General features: G+C 37.0%; 1 protein-coding gene and 1 pseudogene across 1 annotated transcript; both read left to right on the top strand.

Moving 5' to 3' along the window:
- The first annotated feature begins 867 nt into the window (after positions 1-867).
- On the top strand, positions 868-1,537 carry LOC111512114 (small ribosomal subunit protein eS6-like; annotated as a pseudogene).
- A 10,813-nt stretch (positions 1,538-12,350) lies between these two features.
- LOC141481618 (uncharacterized) lies at positions 12,351-15,050 on the top strand. Its single transcript, XM_074173400.1, has one exon. The coding sequence runs from the start codon at positions 12,351-12,353 to the stop codon at positions 15,048-15,050; it is 2,700 nt and encodes an 899-aa protein (XP_074029501.1).
- Positions 15,051-25,560: the final 10,510 nt, after the last annotated feature.

Raw genomic sequence — 25,560 nt, 5'->3', positions numbered from 1 at the left:
CTCTTTTCTTCATTATGATTTCTTTCCACGTAGTAACGGCTACATCCATCAATTCATCAATTCAGTATGATTTGGATATCGGAGATGGATCTATATTTTTTGTGTGGAATGTTTCATCTTTATTATCACTTGTAAGTCTCATAGATTCATATGGATAACACGTTGTTGAAATATGCAGAGTTTCGTATTTTCTATCCTATATAAAGCTTACTCTTTCATGACAAAGAAATGATAACATTTTTTTTTCATCAATAACTAAATATTCTCTCGTGGGAAATCTGATGGGACTTCATGTAAACCAAGCGATTCGTGATTTTCAATTGGAGGTCGATCTGTCTATGCAAACATTGTGCTATTCTCAGGAGGGTGAGCGAGACAAGAATTCGAGTGATGTCTCTCTATTCTGAGTGGAAAGTATACATTGAAACTCTTTGCTGGAAGTTTATGTTTATTCTATAAAAAAATTGTTTTTCCTATTCAAACAAATTAATGAATGAGAGGAAATACGAAAATTTCACCGTAGATTCAGAATGAATATGAAACTTTTTCCCTATCCTTCCACGATCTGAAAATGAAAATTAGTAATGGAGAACAGGTATAGGTTAGGCAAACTTCTAGTAGATCCGTCGATGGATATCTCTCGAGAGCTTTCACTATCAAGGCTGGTGTTCCCTGGGGATCCATATTGTCTCCAACCCTCTTTTCATTGTATATCAACAACTCGTTAAAAAAAACACATTGACAATAATTTTGTTCTCTAGTCGTGTGTAATATCAAAGTAGAAATTGTTATTTTCTGAAAACTAAATCAAGTGAATAACCATGAAGTTGAATGGTGTCCTATCCAGCAACTAGGTACGAGAAACGCATGTGCCAGGAGGTGGAAGCTGATCTGCTCGGAGACGAATTGAAGGGTTATGTCCTGAAGATCTCAGGAGAAAACGACAAGTAAGGTTTCCCCATGAAGCAGGGAGTTCTCACCAAAGGCAGAGTAAGTCTTTTACTTTCTAAAGGTCATTGTTGCTATAGACCAAGACGTACTGGCGTCATGGCTTCAGTAGTTGTCCGTAAAGGTGAACAGGAAATCCCTGGCCTTACGGACACCACCATTTCCCGTCACTTGGGACCCAAGAGAGCATCTTGCATCAGGAAATTGTTTAACCTGAGTAAAGAGGATGACGTGCGCCAATATGTTATCAAAGCCCTCTGGAACCTAAAGAAAGCAAGACCAAGGTTCGTACCAAGGCTCCAAAAATCCAACGTTTGATTACTCCAGTCGTTCTTCAAAGAAAACGCCACCGTTTGTCTCTCAAGAAGAAACGTTGTCTTAGACCCAAAGAACAAGAAGATGCATACGCCAAATTGCTAGCTCACCGCAAGAAGGAATCAAAGGCCCGTAAGGAAATCGCCAAGAGGGGCAGGTCCAGTATGAGAGATAGTAAATCCAGCACTCACAGTGGGCAGAAGTAGATTCAAATTTTTTATTTCATGTAAGACAATGTGAGAAATGAACGTTGTTGCTGAAAAAAAAACAACAATCCAATATATTGCTTAGCTGACGACAGCACACTTATCTCGTCATTACATGTGGATTCCAGGACATCAGCTACGGATGCACATCTTCACCGGAAGCAGAAGCAGAAGCAGAAGGTTGCATATTTTGATGAGGACCTAGAAGTGATTTCGAATTGAGGTGAAAGTAACCAAGTTCAATTCAATGCCACAAAAACTCAGGCATCGATTTTCTCCAAAAAGATAAATATCTCCTAATCGGATATAATAATGTCAGGTCTGACAATTTCTCTATCTACTTCGATAAGTTTGTTGTGGGTTAAAATGGACACCAATATGTCTTGGCACAATCATGTCGCTGGAATTGCAAAGGCAGCTTCTCAAAAGCTTGGAACACTGTTCCGAACCAGAGAACTGTACACACCTCAGCAACTTTTGATGCTTTATAAAGCTCAGATCAGACCTTATTAGCAGTATCATTCTTATGTATGGAGCTCCGCCCCCAAACATACCCTGAAGCTGCTGGATTCTATACAGAAAAAATCCCTCCGCTAGATTGGAGACAACCATAATATGTTTAAAATATGTTTTTTCCATCAAACAGCTATCGCGCCCTCACGAACGTCAACCCTCAGAAGTCGAAACTTATGTGAGCTTAGGACTAACAAAGTTTAACCTTTTAACGTGTGATTCCTAACACGAATTGGACGATAGCGAGTGAAAATCGAGCGTTCAGGCTGCAGCTTGAACCATCGACTCACACATCGGCCGATTGACTGAGTGAACAAAGGAACCCACGTCGAACCGCCCGGCTACCGACCGACTGATATTTCAAAACAACGAAGAAAGATTGGAGATTTGTCTCTCTTCTATAGATACTTTCACGGGAAATGTTCAAGTGACTTGGCACATTCGATTCCACCAAGAGCGGTACATATCAAAGATACGCGACGGACTGTGGCTGCTCATTGTTTTGAGGTTCAACTCAGTACACCGCAAACTTCACTGTTTAAGAACTCTTCTATTCGGATAACTGCGTTTATGTGGAATACACTTCCTGATAATGTTTTTCAGACTGGATTTAATCTCCACCCATTCAAATCCAATGTGAAATACTGCTTTCGCACAGGCACTGCTCTAAGATCGCCTCAAGTATTTTTCTGTAGTGCTTGTGGTTCATCCTTGATGAAAAAAGTTCGTGAGTGAAATCAAAATATGTTTCTCAAAGAAAAATATGTCGACTGAAAAATAAGTATTGATGAAATTCCGATAGAACTTATGAGAAATTGAAAAAAATCTCCTTTTCTTATAAGAATTAATGTCTCCGTAGAAAAAAAAATATCGGATGCATTACCACTCCGAGTCCGTTTTCGAAGGAATTAGAGAGATGCATTTTTGAGAGACCCCCAGGAGGTCTTGCTGACCTCCTGCTAACATATATTTCGTGACAAAAATCCACTGAATCCGTAACCTCGGACCTGATACAATATACAGGGTGTCCCACATAAAATTCAGCAAGCAAATATCTGGAAAATGAAGAAGATGACTTTGATATCAAAGGGTCTTCTCATTTACATAAAAATCCAACACCGACGCGAATTTTTTTAAATGTTTAACCAGTTTTTTCAATTTGTTTTTGAATTCTGCATCAAATTCTGAATTCAGCCATATAGCACACTTGTATTTTCCCTTGAATACTGATGAACAAAGGAGATTTCATTGCATATTATGAAGAAAAGTCATGAATGAGTGAAAATAAATGCAAAAACGTATTTATCGATCTGTCAGAAAACCTGTGAGGTTTGACAAAAGTGTACACAATTTTGTGTTGGTTTTTCATGAAATTGAAAAATGATTTCATTTTCAAATGCAGAAAAGTTGGATGGGATATGTATTTATGGCGAATCAAGAAAGAATTAAAAAAAAAGCAGTGAATTTGGCACAAAATGTATTATTTTTCAATGAACGAAAAAAAACCAAAAACGGCTACAGATGAGAATCGCACTGTTGAAGTGCTAGATCAAATGGTATTGGAACCACAAAGTTCTACCAGACAAGTAACAATGGATTGAGATATTTCGAAATCGTCAATACAACGTTTTTTCTTGTCAAAAAACAAATTCCATTCATACAAACTACATGTGTAGGACTACAAGGACTACATCCAGCTAATGATCTTTATTTTTTATTTTCAATAACTATAATCTATTAACATATTTAGGAAATGCTGATGGAAAATATTATGGAGTGATGAAAGCCGTTTCTATAATAACAGTATAGTAAACAACATAATTGTAACTATTGGTCTGACATGAAACCTCATTGGATGCAAGAAATAAAATTTCAGTCTGTGTGTGGGGTTAATGTTTGGTGTGGAATCAGTGATGGTTATTTGATAGGACCTCATTTTTTTCAAAAAAATTCTGAACGGGGAGAGGTACTTTGTATTTCTCCAACATGTGTTGCCAAATCTCTTGGAGAATTCACCAATGTAAACTGTATTGAATGTATGGTTTCAACAAAATGGGGCTCCTCCGCATAATAATAGAATAGGTGCCCAATATTTGAATGACAATTTTAATGATAAATGGATTGGAAATAAGGGTCCGATACCATGGCCAGCTCGAAGTCCAGTTATTACTTCACTAGATTTCTTTTTGTGGGGATATATTCGAAACAAAATATAGATGGTTTGAAATAGTATCTTGCTTCCATATTGCGAAAGACGCCTTCAGCTGTCACGAATCGGGAATTACTATAAAGATGCAATATGTTTATTCTACGTGACGGGAGGCAGTTCGAACACTTACTGAAATGATTCGTTTTATCACTAATTGTTCTCGTTATTATCATGTTGGTCGAGTTATGGTCAGAGTAAAATATTTTTTGGTAATTTGAAACATTTATTTTAGTTTAAATTGTCTACGATTTCACAGAAACACACAACTAGAGAAACTGTACAAGCAACACAATTATAACTGATGGATTGATTTCATCAAACTTCTATTATTCCATTTGTTTTGACTCAGTCATGACCCTCCTTATATTATGCAATAAAATTGCCTTTTTTCATCAGTATACAAGGAAAACTACAAGTATGCTTTGCTCGAATTCAGAATTTGATGCAGAATCCAAAAACAAATTGAAAAATCTGGATTACCATTTGAAAAAATTGGCATCGGTGTCACGACGCCCTTACGGATGACACCTAGTGCTGTATCTCTACGTAAATAAGAGGGCCCTTCAACATGAATATCATCTGCTTTCACAAAATATGAATATTGTCTTTCATTTTATATGGGACACCCTGTATATACGATAATATTGAACGGAATGATTGAATGATAGTAATATTTGTAATGTTCTTAATCCACTCATCTTGTGAAAGTAGATGCATTGGGTATTCGACTGATAGTGAATAAATTACTGCATGACTTCTTTCATGGGAAATCGAAACAGCCACGTTTAAATGGGGTCTGAAGCTTCCAATGCCGGAAAAATTGATACAGTAGGTAGGTTATTTATGTGTATGATATTTTATTTTAATTTATTCATTTGTTTTATTGATCACAAGTACACCATGGTGTCTGGACAAGTCACATAAAATACGCATATATGACATATATAAAATTGAACATTATAAATTATTTACAACGTAAAATTACATGATTAATAACACATGACATGTAAAACAAAATTTAAAAGTGAAACATAAACATATTAAGGTCCATATAGATTATTAACAAATCTGTAAGTCATTTTTATAAATAAGAGTTAGGATTATTATGTAATAATTTGAAACCAATTTAACGAAAAGAATGAAAAAATAACAGGAATTGTAATTCAAATTAACTTAGGACAATTCGAAATAATTTACTTCGTAGTAGGCTTTCCTCAATAGAATACTTTCTTTTTGAATATTTTCAGGTGTGTATCTTTCATTTCAATAGTTAATTTATTAAACAGTCTCATTCCTAGAAAATTGCGACTAGTACTTGCTAATTTATGTTGTGGAATCAGCAGGTTGTCTCTATTTCTTGTATTATAATTATGATTATCACTAAGTGTCAGTTGCTGATATTTCCTTTTATGAATACCAAGTTAGTATATATGATGAAGGTAACGTCAAAATACCTAGCTGTACAAACCACGGCTTACAACTTTCCAATCTGTTTAAACCTACAATTGCTCTAACTGCTCTTTTTTGGCGTGAAAAAAATAGGCTGTAAGTAGATAAAGTGTCCCCAATTTAATAATCCATATGTTATAACATTATGAAATAGTGAATGGTATGTCATGATAGCCGCTTCCCTACCTAAATTAATTTTAACTTGTATAATAGCATAAATGACCTTAAATAACCTACTCGAAAGATTGTCTGTGTGAGTTTTCCACGACAAGTTGCTGTCCATGTAAATTCCTAAAAACTTTAACGACAGATCATCATTTCCTTGGTTTAAGAATATCATAGAAGCTGTTTTCGCTTTATTGATTTGTAATTTATTTGCGTTGAACCAATCATCAGCTGACTCACTTATGTCCTGGATAACGGTGGTTTCCTCTCCTTGCCGTACCTTCGTATAAAATGTTGTGTCGTCGGCATATAAGATAGTCTTCATAATAATTGAAGAGGGAAAATCGTTTATATATATAAGAAACAGCAAGGGTCCAAGAATAATGCCTTGTGGTACTCCATATAGAGGTTACTGGTAACGGAGGAAAACCAATAATGCTATGAAAATTTTGTTCTTTGGGGTAATATCAGTCATTTTCATGAAGTAGGTTGACCACCGAACAAATAACTGTCGAAATTGAAGTTTCCAAAGAACAGATGTGCCCAAACCTCAAATTTTTTGACAGGATGATTGATGGAAAATTCACTTATTCTTAGCAAATCAACTATCTGTGCTAAAACTTAAACAAAACGGATTTTGTTCTCTGCAATCGTGACTCCGGCTGTGAAATCGTATGTTTTTACATATTCATTATTATCATTAAGTTATGAATGAAGTTATGAATCCTCAAAGATGCGCGACTAGAATTCCAAGATCCATTCGAGTACATACAATGAAGTAATTTATATGGAGTATGATCACGGACGTGTCGTCTAGAAACGCCCTTTTGCTGTCACTTTGGGTTTGTCTTCCACTCTGGCGATATCAACTGGCAGTTTCTTATTGGATTTTCAGCAACTCTATACTCCGATGTTATGTGCTCTCGAACATTTTCGCACGATCTCTTTACAGTGAAGCTGTTAACGGAGATCTGTATAGATTGAGAATGACCGGTGTGATGTATCGAAAGAATTGAAAGGACGAGCGATGAAATTTTTTGCAGTAACTCACGAATACATGTCGTGTGCAGTTGGAAAGTTACTGAGAACTAAAAACCAACGGATTTCTCGTCTTACTGTGGAATAACGTATTCGAATTCACAAAGGATGAGCAGTTTTTCTGGGAAAGTAATCTTGATTCGATCATTTTAATTAACGTTTATATTATAATAATACGGTTTTGATTTCTACAGAGAAATCTTGTGACCAAGCTGACCATACTGCTGAAAACGGCATCAAAAAAATTCAAAAGTGGATAGACTATCATCTGTTAAGCCTAAACATAAAGAAAACTAAATATATGGCATTCTCTTCAACTGACCTCGGTCAACCAACAACAGGTGTTCTAAAGTTACATAATCACGTTTGTTTGGCACCACTAGTTTGCACATGCCCATATCTGAAGAGAACTGATTCTATTAAATACCTTGGATTCATTGTTGACAAACATCTTAGATGGCAGTAACGTATTACTTACGTCACAAAAAGGGTGAGATCACCCATGAATATATTCTACACTCTTCGAGATATATTAAACAAAATAAATGTGATTACCCGGTAGCCAAGCGGTTCGGCGTGTGTGCTTTGTTCACTCACTCGAATTGACTGCCGTGTTGGTCGGTGGTTCAAGCCCTAGTCTGAACGATCGATCTTCACTTGCTACCGTCCAACCCGTGTTGGACGGTAGCGATACAGATGTCAGTAATCGAATGAACGTATCTCTCTTCATTCTTATCACACTATGATAAAATGAAGTGAATATTTTCCTAATACCAATAATGTTAACATCAAAGCAAAATATTCTCGTCTCTTATCTTGTCTCGTTTCGGATTTTCTTCAAAAAGAAATTTGGCCATCGTGGTAGTCTGCTCTAAACTATGAATGACTAGAGAAGTTGAAATATTGCTCACAAATACTCTGAAAAATGTATCTTTGTCTTCAGCTTGGGAAAATTTTCGAAATATTTAAGATCATGAAAACATTATCGGCAATTATTCAAGCACTAGTTGTATTATGGTGAAACCTGTGTTACCCAATACTAGAAATGACACACTCTCGTCCAAGTAACTGTAGTCTTCTCTTGCCCGTCCGGATAAACCGGCCTTTGGTGTGAACTAGGTTCTTTGTCTCCTGTCCGCTGTTTATTCAGATGCCTTTTATGTAACAACTTGTCAAGTTTTCCTTCTATCATATTTTTCATCACATAGAGAGGAGGTATGTAATGCCTTCCACATAAATCCAGCTTCTCGAAGTTTCAGACCACATGCCAGATAACCTGCCAGATAACCTGGCATGTGGTCTGAATGCCACTTCCACATTGTTCATTCAGACCACATGCCAGATCATCTGATTTCCTTTTCAATGCCAAAGATAAAGTGGACAGTTTGGAGAAATCTGGAAATTATAAGCTTGAGTGTACGGAGTGTAATACTGTTTATGTGTAACAATGTGGTCGAAATTTCCAAAAACGGTATGCTTCTCGAAGTTTCAGACCACATGCCAGATAACCTGGCATGTGGTCTGAATGCCAGGTTATCTAGCATGTGGGCTGAATGCCACTTCCACATTGTTCATTCAGACCACATGCCAGATTACCTGATTTCCTTTTCAATGCCAAACATAAAGTGGACAAGTTGGAGAAATCTGGAGTTTATAAGCTCAAGTGTACGAAGTGTAATACTGTTTATGTGGAACAATGTGGTCGAAATTTCCAAAAACGGTATGCTTCTCGAAGTTTCAGACCACATGCCAGATAACCTGCCAGATAACCTGGCATGTGGTCTGAATGACAGGTTATCTGGTATATGGTCTGAATGCCACTTCCACATTGTTCATTCAGACCACATGCCAGATCATCTGATCTCCTTTTCAATGCCAAAGATAAAGTGGACAGTTTGGAGAAATCTGGAAATTATAAGCTTGAGTGTACGAAGTGTAATACTGTTTATGTGTAACAATGTGGTCGAAATTTCCAAAAACGGTATGCTTCTCGAAGTTTCAGACCACATGCCAGATAACCTGGCATGTGGTCTGAATGCCAGGTTATCTAGCATGTGGGCTGAATGCCACTTCCACATTGTTCATTCAGACCACATGCCAGATTACCTGATTTCCTTTTCAATGCCAAACATAAAATGGACAGGTTGGAGAAATCTGGAGTTTATAAGCTCAAGTGTACGAAGTGTAATACTGTTTATGTGGAACAATGTGGTCGAAATTTCCAAAAACGGTATGCTTCTCGAAGTTTCAGACCACATGCCAGATAACCTGCCAGATAACCTGGCATGTGGTCTGAATGCCAGGTTATCTGGTATATGGTCTGAATGCCACTTCCACATTGTTCATTCAGACCACATGCCAGATCATCTGATCTCCTTTTCAATGCCAAAGATAAAGTGGACAGGTTGGAGAAATCTGGAGTTTATGAACTAAAGTATACAAAGAGTAATACTGTTTATGTGGAACAATGTGGTCAAACTTTCCAAAAACGGTATGCTGAACATGAAAAGTCCTTCAGACTAGGTAAAAATGATTCGACGTTTTTAAACCATTCCTTAGTATGCAACCACAAGTTCCCGAATCTAAACAGTTATTTGGAATCCGTGGAAATTCATTAGCAAAAACGTTGCGGTTGCAAGAATGGAACACTTTGAATGAACTAGTAGAAAGAGATCTGTATGAAATTGAATTATGGTTTCAGAGTCGATTGCTGACCATAAACCAACCCTAGCAAAACATTGTTTCTTACACTATCGAATAATGAATCCACTTTGCAGTCCTTTACTATTCTAAAAATTTCTGATGATTTTTCAATAGAATCTACATTTGAATTCAAATATCTAGGTGTGATTATTGACAGTCCCCTCAAGTGGAATAAACATATCGCGTATGTGATCAAAAAACTACATTTTTCAATTTACAAACTGAGAAACCTCATATATATATCTTGAACAAAATCCATCTGAAAACAGTGTACCACGCATTAGTGGAATCACATATAGCTTATGGAATAGTAGCTTGGGGGCAGCTGGAAAAACTATTATTAATAACTTACTGATAGTACAGAATAAAATCATTAAAATTTCATTCTGTAAAACAAATCGAATCCCTTCAGACCTTCTTTACTCTAAAACTGAAATCTTACACCCGAGACAGCTTTTTTTTCTCAATTTGAATGTTGAACAGCATAAAACTGAATCCACTCTGATAACTAATGAACACCACTATAACACAAGACAGAAACACATACTTGCCTCCTCCAGCTTCAAAGTCTATTGGGCAGAAGAATTTTAAATTTTTGAGCCCAAAACTCTACGGGCGCCTTCCGCAATATATCGCAGAAATCAATAATATCGAACAATTCAAAAATAAGTTGAAATGTTATATCAAATCGACCTCGACGGTTGATATACATTTACGAATTGAAAACCCCTTCATGATATAGTACTTCGGTCAACAGTAAAGTTCCTTCTTATTATAAACCCATTCCATGATATATATTTTCTGAGATATTTTGCTCTGTATAAAACACCAGTTATATTTTTCATTTTTACCTCAAATGTACGTTTTTCTTGTATTTTCTAATGCATTTTTTTTATTTATTTTTATGCATCACTTCTAGAGATTTGGAATAATGCTTATGTATCATATCTACTATTTATACTTATTACCCTGCATCTTCTCAACCTATACAAGAATTTGATTCGTGACAGGTTTCCCCACTTTGTTGTCAATTATTTGGGTTAGCTTATGATACTTCTATGTTGTAACGGTTTCTTTTGTGCAATAAACTATTATTGAATTATTTATTATTATAACCTGTTAAATGATCAAATCGATCTAGTTTACTCACCGGTTTTCAAATTAGCATATCAACATTGTCACAAGTAAACAAAATTCTGGTACTCAAAACCCTTAATTTGGCAAACCTCTTTGAGATTGATTTTTTACCGAAAACTTGTATGAATAATCAGATTGGGTGTATAGGAGTGAATCTATACCATTATTTTTCCTTGTTTTTTGTAAACGGGCAAAATATGGGTTGTATCCTATAGGACACATTGTTAAATATGTATACTATAGGAGGTGATTTGTTATGTGTACCGGAGGATACATTTCTGTATTCTTGGTGTAAGGAAGTGCTTTCATATAATTTCTCTAGAAGCTTTATTTATAATCAAAATCAACAAACAAACCAAAAAATAACTCTTCAAACAAGAATATATAAGTAGAAAACACAATTTCAAACAAAATAGTACATCTACAATTGGTGAAAGTTATGAAAACAATTTCGATCTTTCACTAAACATAATCTTGTCGAGCATTTTGTGCAGGTCCAGTGTGTTTCTCCTTTATTGCAATAACGGCATCGTCTTTTCGTACCGTATACTGGAAAATGATCAAGTCTGTCATATCTTACATCGTTTGTGGGTCTGGGTACCATCCCTGTTTTGATTTTTTTATTATTTTCTATATCTCCAACATGTGCTCGTTTCTTATTGGGTCTATCACTTTGTTTCAGAGATCGAACAACATCTATTCTGAATTCTGTCAGACTCTTTCAAGAGCTGTTTATCTCTCCTGTATAATAGCCAGGCATTATTCAAAGCTATGTCTAAAACCTGGGCAAAAATTGATAAATACCACCGTCTAGTCTTCAATGGAATTCGATATAGACTTATGAGCATGTCCATAAGATCTACACCACCCATGTGTGCATTGTACTGCTTTACAATACTGGGACATGTAACATCAACTTTTGCCCTACGGTTTTTGTCATATCGTTTGATTGTCAATAAAGGTTTGGAAGAAGTGTAGGTGCTTGCTAAAATGACGGCTTTATTGTCGATCCATTTGACAATACTTATTTTATTAGTATTATCATTCATAGTTTTTGAGTTGTTTATCCTCTTCTAATATACAATTCTTTAGACGGTTTGACCGAATCGTCCCTAACGCTAATATGCCATAATAATGTGGATAATTTGGGAGTTGAAAACCACTGGGAAATTGGTTTGCTTTGGAAGAAAGAAAATATCGATTTGCCAGACAGCAGAGCTACCGCGTTGAATAGATTATTCACTGTAGAGAAGAAAATGCAGAAAGATCAGCATTTTGGAGAGCAATATTCCAAAAAAATAGAAAATTTCGTTGAAAAAGGATACGCAAAAGTTTTGACTTGCGAAGAAGCCGCCGTTACGTCTCACAAAACCTGGTATTTGCCACACTTTGCAGTAAAACATCCTAGTAAACCACAAAAATTCAGATTTGTATTTGATGCCAGAGCCAAAATAGATGGAATCAATTTGAACGAAAATTTATTAAAAGGTCCTGATCTTTTGAATTCCTTAGTAAACATTTTATTCAATTTTCGTCAAAATCGAATAGCTGTAATGGGAGACATCGAAGAAATGTTTTTAAGGATATACATACGAAATGAAGATCAAGATTCGCAGCGTTTTCTGTGGAGGGGAAGAAATAAAGACGGACCTATCCTTACTTACCAAATGAAATCCATGATTTTCGGAGCAATCTGTTCTCCAAGCTCTGCGATCTACGTCCTCCGTGAAAATGCTAAAAAACATGGAAAGAAACATCCAGAAGCAGTGAAAGCTATTGAAAAATATCATTACATGGATGATTATTTAGACAGTTTTGAAAACGAAGCAGAAGCCATTGAAATTGTTCACGAAGTCATAAACATCCATAATCAAGGCAAATTTAGAATGATAAACTGGGTCAGCAATTCTAGTCATGTCCTGAAAAATATACCTGTTGAAATACTATCCAAAAGTAGTACCGATACTGAAAAGTTACCCACGTCTGAAAGAACTTTAGGTTTAATATGGTATACAAAAGATGATGTTCTCAGTTTTCCTGATACATTTTTGAAAAAACATGAAAAAATAATTGTAACAGACAATATTCCCACGAAGAGAGAACTATTGAAAGTGGTAATGTCAGTTTATGATCCACTTGGCCTGTTAGCAGCTTTCACTATACAAGCCAGAATTTTGATGCAAGAAGTATGGTCCCATAAAATTGCTTGGGATGATAAAATCACTCCTGATCTATTTAGAAAATGGAAATCTTGGCTATCTGCAGTGTATAAAATAAAAAAATTGAGAATTCCTCGATGGTATGGATTCAGCAGTCAAATTGTTGAAATTCAACTACATACTTTCACGGATGGCAGTGAAAAAGGATATGCTGCTGTGTCATATTTTCGAATGAAAGACTCCAGTGATCAGATTAAAACGTCTTTGGTAATGGCTAGGTCAAGAGTCACTTCCTTGAAACCCATGACAGTACCTAGAATTGAACTTCAAGCAGCTCTTCTTGGATCAAGATTGGCTAAAACTATCGAAAATGGCCACAGCATAAAAATAGATAAAAAATTCTTTTGGATTGATTCTAAAATAGTTTTAAGTTGGATTAAGTCGCACCCAAGGAATTATAAGACTTTTGTTGCCAACAGAATTGGAGAAATTTCTAATAATACAAATCCTGATGAATGGCATTGGCTACCGACAAAGTTCAATGTAGCAGATGAAGCGACCAGGGGTGTCTGGAACATTGATAACTTTCAGAATTGGTTTGAAGGTCCTCAGTTCTTGACTTCAGAAAAGATTAAATGGCCTCATGCTGAAGAAAAGATAGAAGATGGTACAGAAGTAGAAAAAAAGAAGAATTTTGTTTTTGTAATCAACAAGAGATGTGAAGAAATTATCAATTTTTCAAGATTTTCGAATTATTTACGACTTGTCAGATCAGTCGCTTGGGTGATAAGATTCATTCATCTCATGAAGAAGAAAATTGGTCTACCAACTCCTCAGATTTTCACAGAGCTAACGGTTGAAGAATTTGAAAAGGCTGAACTTGAAATTATTAGGCAATCACAAATGAGTTGTTTCTTCGAAGATATTGAGAGACTCAATCGTATGAAGAATCCTAGAAAACAAAGTCGTCTTCGAAATTTGAATTTATTTATCGGCCAAGACAATATTTTGAGACTAAGTGGACGATTGGATGAAGCACAACACCTAGATATCAATATGAGACAACCAATTGTTCTGGATTCAAGAAACTGGATGACCAAGTTGTTGATAAGACATTATCATAAACTGAATCATCATCAGGGAAGAGAACAAATCATAAACCATTTGAGGGAAAGATTTTGGATAATCAACGTTAGATCAGCAGTTAAAGCTTGTATATCATCCTGCATTATATGTAAGAAGAAAAACGCCAGGGTTGAAACTCAGCAGATGGGACTAATTCCCGACTTTAGGACAGTACAACAATGCAGGCCATTCATGATTACAGGCATGGATTATTTTGGCCCAATGACAGTAACAATTGGTAGAAGGAAGGAAAAGAGGTACGGGGTTATCTTCACCTGTATGTCAACGAGGGCAATTCATTTAGAACTGGCTTCTTCCCTTACTACGGATTCTGCCATCATGTCAATTCGTAGATTCATTTGTAGAAGAGGTAATCCATCAGAAATACACTCTGATAATGGATCAAACCTCTGCGGAGCTGAAAAAGAAATGAAACAAGCCATCAAAGAACTAGATTCAAACCGAATTCAACAGTTTTGCTGCATTCGTCATATAAAATGGTTCAAGAATCCACCGGCAGCAAGTCATATGGGAGGAATATGGGAAAGAATGATTAAATCTGTTAAAAGTGCCCTAAAAGTAATTCTTACCCAACAGAGCCCAAAAGAAGAGATTTTGCATACTCTTATAGTTGAAATTGAGTATACAGTGAACAGCCATCCCTTAACTTATGTGTCTTCTGATCATCAAGATGTGGAAGCTTTGACACCCAATCACTTCCTTATTGGAAAGTCCAATGAAGTGAATCCACTAGGTATTTCTGCTGATACAAATTCACATCTTAGAAAACAATGGCGAGTGGCACAAAGATATGCGGACCTTTTCTGGAAACGGTGGATACGAGAATATGTACCCTCGCTGATAAAGAGAAGCAAGTGGCAGTTCAATAGTAGCGATGTTGCAGAAGGAGACATCGTCATTATTGCGGATGATAGTTTTCCCAGAAACTCATGGCCAAGGGGAAAAGTTACGCGAATTTTTCCTGGTCCCGATGGCAGAGTACGGGTAGTCGAAGTGACTACAGCAACAGGAGTTTATCGTCGTCCTATCACAAAAATCATTTTGTTGAAGCCAAAGCAGTAATTTGCGAGCCCCGGAGGATGTTGTGAATTAATTTCACATCTAGTATTGAAGTTGAGATTATTTATTGTTTTATATAGTTACCATTATTGTTGTCAGTTTTGTTTTTGATTAAAAAGCAAAAAAGTCAAATAGAATCTTATTTTGCCGAAAATAAGTAGTTTGCCCAAACATTTTGGTCCTTCGATATAAATAAATTGAATTACTGAAATGTCAAACAACTTTATTGTGTTGGTTGCTTAGCAATGTCATGACATAAGTGATAACTACCCGTGAAAACTATCCATGGGTAGTTATCAGTGTAATGATGGTTTCATTGGTTATTTCGACACACATGACTAGAAATAGACAAATTTGATAGGATCATTTTTTTGGCAAAAAATTTTCACCGCAAACACAGCTTGATAACAAAGTTCTGTTTATAAACAAGTAACATAGCAACAACCTAGCAACAAGAAAACTCTACTATAATCAACGGTACCTGATTCAAATATACCGGGAAGGTAATGAATTGGTACATTTTTCCGTTTCAAAAATGAACAAAATTTTAGTGAAATCGGTCAGAAATAAAATTATCTATGTACCACGGGAATTAATGAGCCTTAATAACCTCAGGCAATTGATGTCCCTCGGGCCAGAGGCCCTCGGGACGCAAACTTTGCCATCGGTAATTAAGGCAATCCTAATTCCCTTGATACATAAATAACTATATTGTAACGAAATGGGGAAAATACTTCAGGAATAAACTTACACTAAAAATGTTAAAAAAAAAATACAATAAATCACAAAAAACTTACATTATAATGCCACCCAGCAGCATTGAAGAAAAAGAGGTGTGCTGCATTACTGAAACCTTTTCTGAAGATCAATTGATACTGAATGAATTTCTCAATACTGTCTGTTCATGATATTGACCTCCCTCAATGTTTATGAAGATTTATACGCCGACATTGCAACTTTAATCCGGTCACAGTACTAATGTAAAATGCTCAGTATGCAATTTGTGCAAAGTTTGCGTATTAGGAGATTGTTTTATATTTCTATATCCTGTGATCGTATCAATTCGGATGTCTATGAACTTGTAATATTGAAAGATGGAATTCTGAATACTGAGTGTCTTTGTTTTAGAATACTGAAGTTGAGGTTGGAACATCTTTCAATTTATGTATTTACTTAAATGAATTTGAATTATTTCACGATTATTTTCCATATTTGACACAACCATGCTCAAGTGAATCGACATCCGGCAAATATTCAGTTCTAGGAGGATGCCCGGCACCAGTGACTTTATGATTTTCTCTATACAGGGTGATCCAAAATCCGTTATTCGTAAATTTCGGAAAACAAATGAAGGCGTTTCGGAGGACGGAAATCGTTGTGACCATTGCAGTTTTTAAGTTTCTACATCGAAGTTTGTTTTTTAAAGCACTCCTTTCCCAAAAAATCGTCACTTTATTTGTGTCGACATGTGGATACAGAAATGGCTGAATGGCACTCTGTATACCCAGATAGCACAGGACATTTTAAAGACGTCCATTACATGCCCATTTATTGTCTGAATGTCCAGGACCAAGTCTGGACGTTTTGAGTATGTCCCGTTTAGTAAATCCTCAGGACGTCCAGAAATATATGTCCCTAGAACGTCCATTCTAGGTACTTTATTATAATTCTATTAGATTTCCGTGCGCATTGTATTATTTCATGAGAAACAATAAAAAATCAGGATATATTATAATTAAATGATTATAAAAGACGGCGTATATATATGTTTATCATATAAAAAACGTCTCATTCAGAAAGACGTTGTTATAACATTATTAAATCATTGAAGGTAATGCCAAAACTGTGTGTGAAGTTATCCAACATATCAAGGTCATATAGGTCATATCAAAGAACAATTTCAAACATTGATATCTCGAGAATGGAGTTTTATATCAACCTATACTAAACTAATTTGGCCCACTCTGTAAAACCTGAAAACCCCGCTACATCGTTACATAGTCTCGTCGAGTCAGCAGCTTTTTAGAGCGCAAAGATTAGCGAGTCTCGGAAGGAACAGACACGCTAAGGGGTGATCGAAAATTCGATATGGTTGCCGCCCCCGCGATGCAGACCGAAACAGAATTTGCTGAATCAAGGTCAAGGTTGTCGTCTAGCCGCGGAATTCTACTTCTGGATATGTTGCCCGAGGGAGGGGAAACCCTTGCGTGACACAGCTGATGGCTGGCCTTTTACTTATTCGGACAGGGTAATATTTGATAGTGGTCTGACTAGACGAAGAATCCCAGTGGCGTAACGGTTTGCCTCAGAAAAATAAGAAGATGACTGCTTCCAATTGCATGCGATTGCTGTAGACGAAAATCAAACTGAAACGGGTATGAAAAAAAAATTAAACTTCGAAATCAACTAACAAAACGCTACATTTTTTCAGAAAATGAGACTCATTGAGCCAACATTTTATATTCAATAAACACTTTTATTGAGTGCTGGCATCCATCCCAAAAAAATTGTGGGTCCCAAATTTTTTCAGTAGCTATTTTTGATTTCGTTTTTTCATTTAATTCCATGTGAGAATAATGTGTCATCAAAAAGAAGAGTTTTGGTTTCCTACTTCTCCATCGTTATACATCATCCACAAAGTATGCACCATATGGAAAACTCATTTCAAATATTTGAGACGGTATTAAAGTACTCTTATTTTGAAAAATCTCGGGAAATGTTATTCAGAAAAGTTGTTGAGCATTGAAAAATTCATCTAGATTTGAAGTCATGGTCATCTAAGTGAAGTTTTATTCTTTTACCCGTTTTTTTAAAGGAGACTACAAAAAAAATTGCTGAAACGATGAATAGACAGCATCCTGTAAACGACGGTTCATTTTGAAAGCCTGCAATATTACAAATTACACAACCACGGTCAATTTTTTTGAAAATTAAAATAATTTTCAAAGTTTTTGGTAAAATGTTATATTTATTTATAGTTAATACCAAAAATAACTCAAAATTATGCAGTAGTGTAACAAGCACTTAATATTAAATAGTAACAAATCACAAAACATTAAAATGAACTAGGTATTTCGGAACAAACTCATTGATTTTCTGGAGATTATTTTGGAGAATTATTTTGGACAAGAGACTCTCCTGAAAATCATTGAGTTCGTTTCGAAATACCTATTTTATTTCATTGTTTTGTGATTTGATATCATTAAATATTGAGTTCTCGTTACAATACAGTATAATTTTGAGTAATTTTCGGTGTTAAAAAAAAATAAAAATTACTTTGCACCAAAAACTTTGAGAATTATTTCACTCTTCAAAAAAATTACTGGCTTCCAAAATAAACCATCTATTCATCCTTTCAGCATTCTTTTTTCGTAGTCCCCATTTTAAAAACATGGGTAAAAAAATAAAACTTCCCTTGGATGGCCATGACTTCAAATCCAGATGTATTTTTTAATGCTGAACAATTTTCCAAGATAACATTTCCCCAGGTTTTTCAAAATAAGAGTACTTTATAGTACTTTACAGTATTTCGTTGGTGCATGTTTGGTTTCAGGGGATGCACAAACTTTTATCAAGCATAATATTATGTCGATAAACACTTAATAAATAAGTTTCCCATGTGGTGCATACTTTGGGGATGACACTGTATAAAGAAGGTGAAAGGATATTTCAGAGAAAAAAGACAATAATTCATTCTTTTTTTTCGGAACATTCTCACGATTATTTTTGTATAAAGATGCAGTTTCGAGGTATTACCTCTCGTCCTAACCGGGCAGCAAAGTGTCTGGGACTCGGATAATTTCAACACGGCTCTGCTGCATATATGAAAATTTCGTCTAAGGGAATGATGAACGATGAACGAGATCAACGAGAAACATCTGCGAGACTGGCATCTGTGAGGAATCTTGCATGAATGTCGTAAACTCGACATCCATCTTCTCTGTAGACTCGCTCCTGAACTAAATTTACAGGGAGAACAATTGGAGTCGTGAACTCGACATCCATTTCCTCTGTAGACTCGCTCCTGAAATAAATTTACAGGGAGGTCAGTTGGAGTCGTGAACTCGACATCCATCTGCTCTGTAGACTCGCTCCTGAAATAAATTTACAGGGAGGTCAGTTGGAGACGTGAATTCGACAGCCATCTCTTCTGTAGACTCGCTCCTGAACTAAATTCACAGGGAGGTCAGTTGGAGTCGTGAACTCGACATCCATCTGCTCTGTAGACTCGCTCCTGAACTAAATTTACAGGGAGAACAATTGGAGTCGTGAACTCGACATCCATCTCCTCTGTACACTCGCTCCTGAAATAAATTTACAGGGAGGACAGTTGGAGTCGTAAATTCGACAGCCATCTGCTCTGTAGACTCGCTCCTGAACTAAATTTACAGGGAGGTCAGTTGGAGTCGTGAACTCGACATCCATCTGCTCTGTAGACTCGCTCCTGAACTAAATTTACAGGGAGAACAATTGGAGTCGTGAACTCGACATCCATCTCCTCTGTACACTCGCTCCTGAAATAAATTTACAGGGAGGACAGTTGGAGTCGTAAATTCGACAGCCATCTGCTCTGTAGACTCGCTCCTGAACTAAATTTACAGGGAGGTCAGTTGGAGTCGTGAACTCGACATCCATCTGCTCTGTAGACTCGCTCCTGAACTAAATTTACAGGGAGAACAATTGGAGTCGTGAACTCGACATCCATCTCCTCTGTACACTCGCTCCTGAAATAAATTTACAGGGAGGACAGTTGGAGTCGTAAATTCGACAGCCATCTGCTCTGTAGACTCGCTCCTGAACTAAATTTACAGGGAGGTCAGTTGGAGACGTGAATTCGACAGCCATCTCTTCTGTAGACTCGCTCCTGAACTAAATTCACAGGGAGGTCAGTTGGAGTCGTGAACTCGACATCCATCTGCTCTGTAGACTCGCTCCTGAACTAAATTTACAGGGAGAACAATTGGAGTCGTGAACTCGACATCCATCTCCTCTGTACACTCGCTCCTGAAATAAATTTACAGGGAGGACAGTTGGAGTCGTAAATTCGACAGCCATCTGCTCTGTAGACTCGCTCCTGAACTAAATTTACAGGGAGGTCAGTTGGAGACGTGAATTCGACAGCCATCTCTTCTGTAGACTCGCTCCTGAACTAAATTCACAGGGAGGTCAGTTGGAGTCGTGAACTCGACATCCATCTGCTCTGTAGACTCGCTCCTGAACTAAATTTACAGGGAGAACAATTGGAGTCGTGAACTCGACATCCATCTCCTCTGTACACTCGCTCCTGAAATAAATTCACAGGGAGGTCAGTTGGAGTCGTGAACTCGACATCCATCTGCTCTGTAGACTCGCTCCTGAACTAAATTTACAGGGAGAACAATTGGAGTCGTGAACTCGACATCCATCTCCTCTGTACACTCGCTCCTGAAATAAATTTACAGGGAGGACAGTTGGAGTCGTAAATTCGACAGCCATCTCCTCTGTAGACTCGCTCCTGAACTAAATTTACAGGGAGGTCAGTTGGAGGCGTGAACTCGACATCCATCTGCTCTGTAGACCCGCTCCTGAACTAAATTGACAGGGTCGTCAGTTGGAGTCGTAAACTCAACATAGCCATCTTCTCTGTAGATTCGCTCCTGAACTAAATTTACAGGGAGGTCAGTTGGAGTCGTAACTCGACATCACTCTGTCCATAAAAGTTCCACGAGTAGCTAGGGAAAGAAGGTCAATCACGGTCAGTCACGCATTAGCGTGACAAGGCGATGCTACGACGAGAGGACTGAGACACAGACCTTAGGATTAAGCCACCGTTGGGATGCCATTCAGTTTGGGAATAATATGACCACAAGTGATTCTGTCATTTCCGTATACAGCGGGGCTACGTGGAAGCAGGCATCCGATGGCCGGTTTGCTCAACCCCACATCCCAAGCCAATGCACTCGCCAAAAACAGCATGCACAGTGGTTCAGGCAGTGAAAGATGAACAAGGACAGTCAACCCGCCTTTCTGTTATGGTACATGGGATATTTATTTCCTGGTTTTGGGGCTTTGTTCACTAGATGGAACAGTTACTAGTTACCAAATTTTTGTCCAAGATGAAGATTTTAGTCAAGTCCCAGGCACATTGTGTTTCCATTATGGTGATGCTGAATCACTGAAAATTTTTTCGAAAGGAAGCTTTCATGTTCTTATGAAATTTTTTGAAAATAAATTTCATATATCTCATTGAACAAGTGCGACAGAGTGCACATCCATCCCCACTACATGTAACATTCGAATATACTCGTAATGAAGTTTCCACCAAAAATAATGGCATATCTTGTTTTATGTCAAGTCCTATACTGATATAAGAGTCTCATTAGTCATTTCAAATGGTCATATTGGAAAAAAAATTTTGCAATTTTCAATAGAAAAACTTCCAAAGCCTTTTCATTCACAACGAACGCTTTTCTTGATAAACCATGTATAGTCATATTGATTTGATGGAGTTCGCTGGAATATCTAAGAAATTCCTCATATATCACAAACATTCATCGGACAGCCGCTGCACTATCATTTTCTTCCAGCAACATGAGACCAAGTCCCAATATTCCGAGGCACCCGAACCGTCATTGTTCCTGCTATCCACTCAATCTCATTTGATTTTGTTTGGAGATTGCACTCTTTCAAAAAACCTGTCCAGACAGATTTTACGACGCGATGATTCTTATGTGTCATAGAACGCCAGACGCGAAATATTAAACGTATGCACTTGCCGCTACAGCTGCATAACCCGTTACGATACCATCGCTAATTTCCACTGATGTCGTTTTGTTATTGTTTATGGTAATGAGATTTTCGTTTAGCACCTAGTTGAACAGATGTTTTCAGATAGGGAGTGTATTAGCTTTAGCCTGTCTACATTTTCACTGCAATATTCCTTTCGTTTGGTGGAATTTGTAATGAACTTTCGCTCGTGACGGTGTGTTCTGTGCTGTGAATACATATAATTATGGAAATTTCGAATATGAATTTCTTCAAAGGTGTAACAGTTGGCTAGTTCTGCAATTGTCAAAGTCATCAGGCCGTAGGTGCCACTGGGTCCTAAAATTCTTAGTCCAGCCGCTTTCTTGGCTGAAGAGTCAGCCATGCAATTACCTTCACTCCTGTCGTGACCTTTAACCCACCTCAGGGTAATGTTATTATCTACCAAGGCTTTGGCTAAATCTTGGTGGCACTCTAGTACTAGCCCTGAGGGAACAGGTTGTCTGTTCAAGGCTAATAGGGCTTGTCTACTACACAGCCCACCAAAAAAAATGTTGTCTTGCTGCCGAAAAAAAATCCTCTTTTTTTTATATCAGCTCTAGTTTTCGAGATATACTCATCAAATACTAAAATATTCTTACATTTCTGTATATTCCTTCACTATAATTGCAATATGTTTATTAACAAACTTAACAAATTCTAAGACAAATGCATATTGATGACTTCTAATTGAAGTGTACTTACTGGAAATGTTTTGTGAATAACCCGAACGTTTTTTGCTACATATGTGGCGAGTAAATTGTAAAGGAAAGTAGAAAACCAGTTTGTGATTTTATAAAAAGGGCATATCAAGCCTATTTTGGTGTTCATTTAGGAGATCAAGATAAAGCCTGGGCTCCACATGTAGTGTGAAAAACTTGTTTTGAAAACTTGCGACAGTGGACGAAAGGACAACGAAAAGTTTGGTGTTCCAATGGTATGGAGGGAACCAAAAAATCATTTTGATGATTGCTATTTCTGTCTTGTGAATATAAAGGGCATTAATCATATTAATCGACATACGTGGGCATATCCCAACCTGGATTTAGCAATAAGACCAATTCCACATTTATTAGAGATTTGAACCTTCCAAAGGATTCTTCCGAGTTACTCGCCTCCAGACTAATGGAAAAGAAACTTCTTCACCCAGACACCAAAATTACATACTACCGTAATAGAGAAGAAGATATTTTGCCTTTTCTTTTCTCAGCAAGATGATATAGTTTTTTGTAATAATATTAAAGGATTGAAAAAATGGGTGTATCGGAGTATACACCAGATCACTGGCGTCTTTTTATAGACAGTTCCAAAGGAAGTTTAAAGTGTGTCCTTCTACATAATGGCAACAAATATGGAAGTATACCAATTGGACATTCTACAAAACTGAAAGAAGAATATAAAACAATATCGCTGGTGCTAAAAAACATCAAGTATGACCAAAATCAGTGGATTTTGAAATGGTGAACTTTCTCCTGGGACAACAAGGTGGCTATACAAAATATTCTTGTTTCCTGTGTCTTTGGGATAGCAGGGCTAAGGACCAACACTGGAGTAGAAGATAGCATTCTAGAGATGCTTTAGTTCAGGGAGAAACTAACGTAGTTAACGAAGCATTGGTCGACCAAGAGAAAATAATATTACCTCCGTTACATATTAAACTAGGGCTGATGGAACAATTTGTGATGGCCCTTGACCAGAATCGTCCTTATTTTGAATACTTGTCCAGCAAATTTCCTGGACTTAGTAAAGAAAAATTGAAAGCCGGAATATTTGATGGGCCTCGCGTTTTACAGAATCGATTACTGAAATTGAGTGTAATGCATGATGCTCTTTTGTGAGAGTTGTGGAAAATTTTTTTGGAAACGATAAATCGGAAAATTATCGGGATTCAGTGGAAGAAATGCTCAACAATTTTAACAAACACGGTTGTCATATGAGTATTACAATTCATCACCTCCACAACCACCGTTTCCCAGAAAATGTTGGTGACCTTAGTGAGGAACAAGGGGAACGCTTCCATCAAGATATCAAAACGATGGAAGAGAGGTATCAGAGGAGATGGTTCACTCATATGATGGCGGATTTCTGCTGGAGTCTTCAAAGGGACCGTCCTTCAAAAGTCTTTGCAAGAAAATCATGTGGAAGGAAGTTTTTAGGTGACGCCAAATAAACAGATTTGTGCTGCGATGCTGGTTAGGTTACATGAAAAGTTAAGTTTTTTTGGCAGATATGATTTTTGTGAGTATATTGTTGAACAATAAATATCTCACTTTTCATTCGTGTTTCGTTTATTTGATGAGTAGCAGCACTACATATATGTAGGTAGTACTGCGTTAAATTACGATCTGATGGAGCATTTTTTTTTCCATGTAATATATCGACTAGTCGCTAATGACCCTAGAGGTCGATACGACTGTAAATAAATAAATAAATGAATGAAATCTGGTGGCATTTTTGGATTCAACAGACCCAAAATACCTAGAAACGGTGGAAAAATTTTCGGCAGCAAACTGTGTGTTTACCAGTGCTATGAGTGCAGATTGTTATGTTTCTGCCAGGAATTCCTTTCCTGGTTATTTCTTTTGTGGCGATTGAGATACCAGCCAGTTCTGTTTAAACCACTTGATCCTTAGGCTTACTGATCTGGGGTTAGTGATCTAGAAATCAGAAAAAAGTGCTCAGTTGCTGGAGAAACAGTCTGACATTCACCAAAACTTCACGAAAAATGCGAATAAGGTAATAACATGCCGTTATCGTTTGACCAGATCAAAAAACGGTATCGATTATACTATGGTAGTTTTTAAATACTCCTATTATCATAGATGACTATTCATTTATTTATATATGTACGTAGGTAACCCCTGCGTTGCCTAATATTTTTACAATTCACTTCTTTGTTTTATATGTTTATTCAAGAGGCCTATACACCTGACTTGCTACAAACATTAAAATGTAAAGTAGTTACATTTTCATGTTCATCTCAATTGATCTATTTCTACTTTGAGGTTTACACCAGCCGTGCTCAATCGTAACATGACCGTTGACGGAACCTTCATGACATACAGGTCCAGAGGGGTCAAGCTAGTAATTAATTCTATTGCCGCGGTTGGTGTTGTTCTCCTCGCTTCTGTGATGTTCAAACAAACCAATCGCTGTATTTGGTATGATTTTTGGATGGCCGTTGCTTGTAGAACTTTCGGTTCCCATGCAATGGCTCCGTATGTTAACATAGGTCTTATTATTGCAGTGTAGATCCAGGTGACCACACGGGGTGAAAGACACCATGTGCGTCTCACTGTCCTACGACATTGCTTATAAGCCACATATGCCCTTTTTTCTCTTCTCTTTAGGTGAGAGTTTCATGTTAGTATCCTATCTAGTGTAGTACCAATATATTTTACCTCTTCAGAAGAGTTTAGTTTGCTATTGAACATTTCGGGAATTATCAAGCCCGATAAACTTCTTTTACTGGTGGAAAGGACCATCTCAGTCTTCTTGAGATTCATCGACAGTGAGTGTTCCTTACACCATGTTTCTAATAATTTGAGCTCATCCTGTGCACTATCACACATTGTGTTCACAAATTTGCCGGTGTGAAAGATCATCTGCATATGCAGTTATGTAGAATCCATTATTGTTGAGGTGATTATTCAGGGTGTCCAGAACTATGTTCCAAAGAAGGGTTGGTAAGACCCCTCACTGTGAAACTACAAAGTTCAACAATAAGCAA

This window comes from Leptinotarsa decemlineata, unplaced genomic scaffold, assembly GCF_025532065.1.
Source record: "Leptinotarsa decemlineata unplaced genomic scaffold, Ldec_3_MD MMD2_tig00000251_RagTag_RagTag, whole genome shotgun sequence".
Classification (NCBI taxonomy): domain Eukaryota; kingdom Metazoa; phylum Arthropoda; class Insecta; order Coleoptera; family Chrysomelidae; genus Leptinotarsa; species Leptinotarsa decemlineata.
The sequence above is the reverse complement of the archived record's forward strand: the minus strand, read 5'-3'. Positions and strand labels throughout refer to the sequence as shown.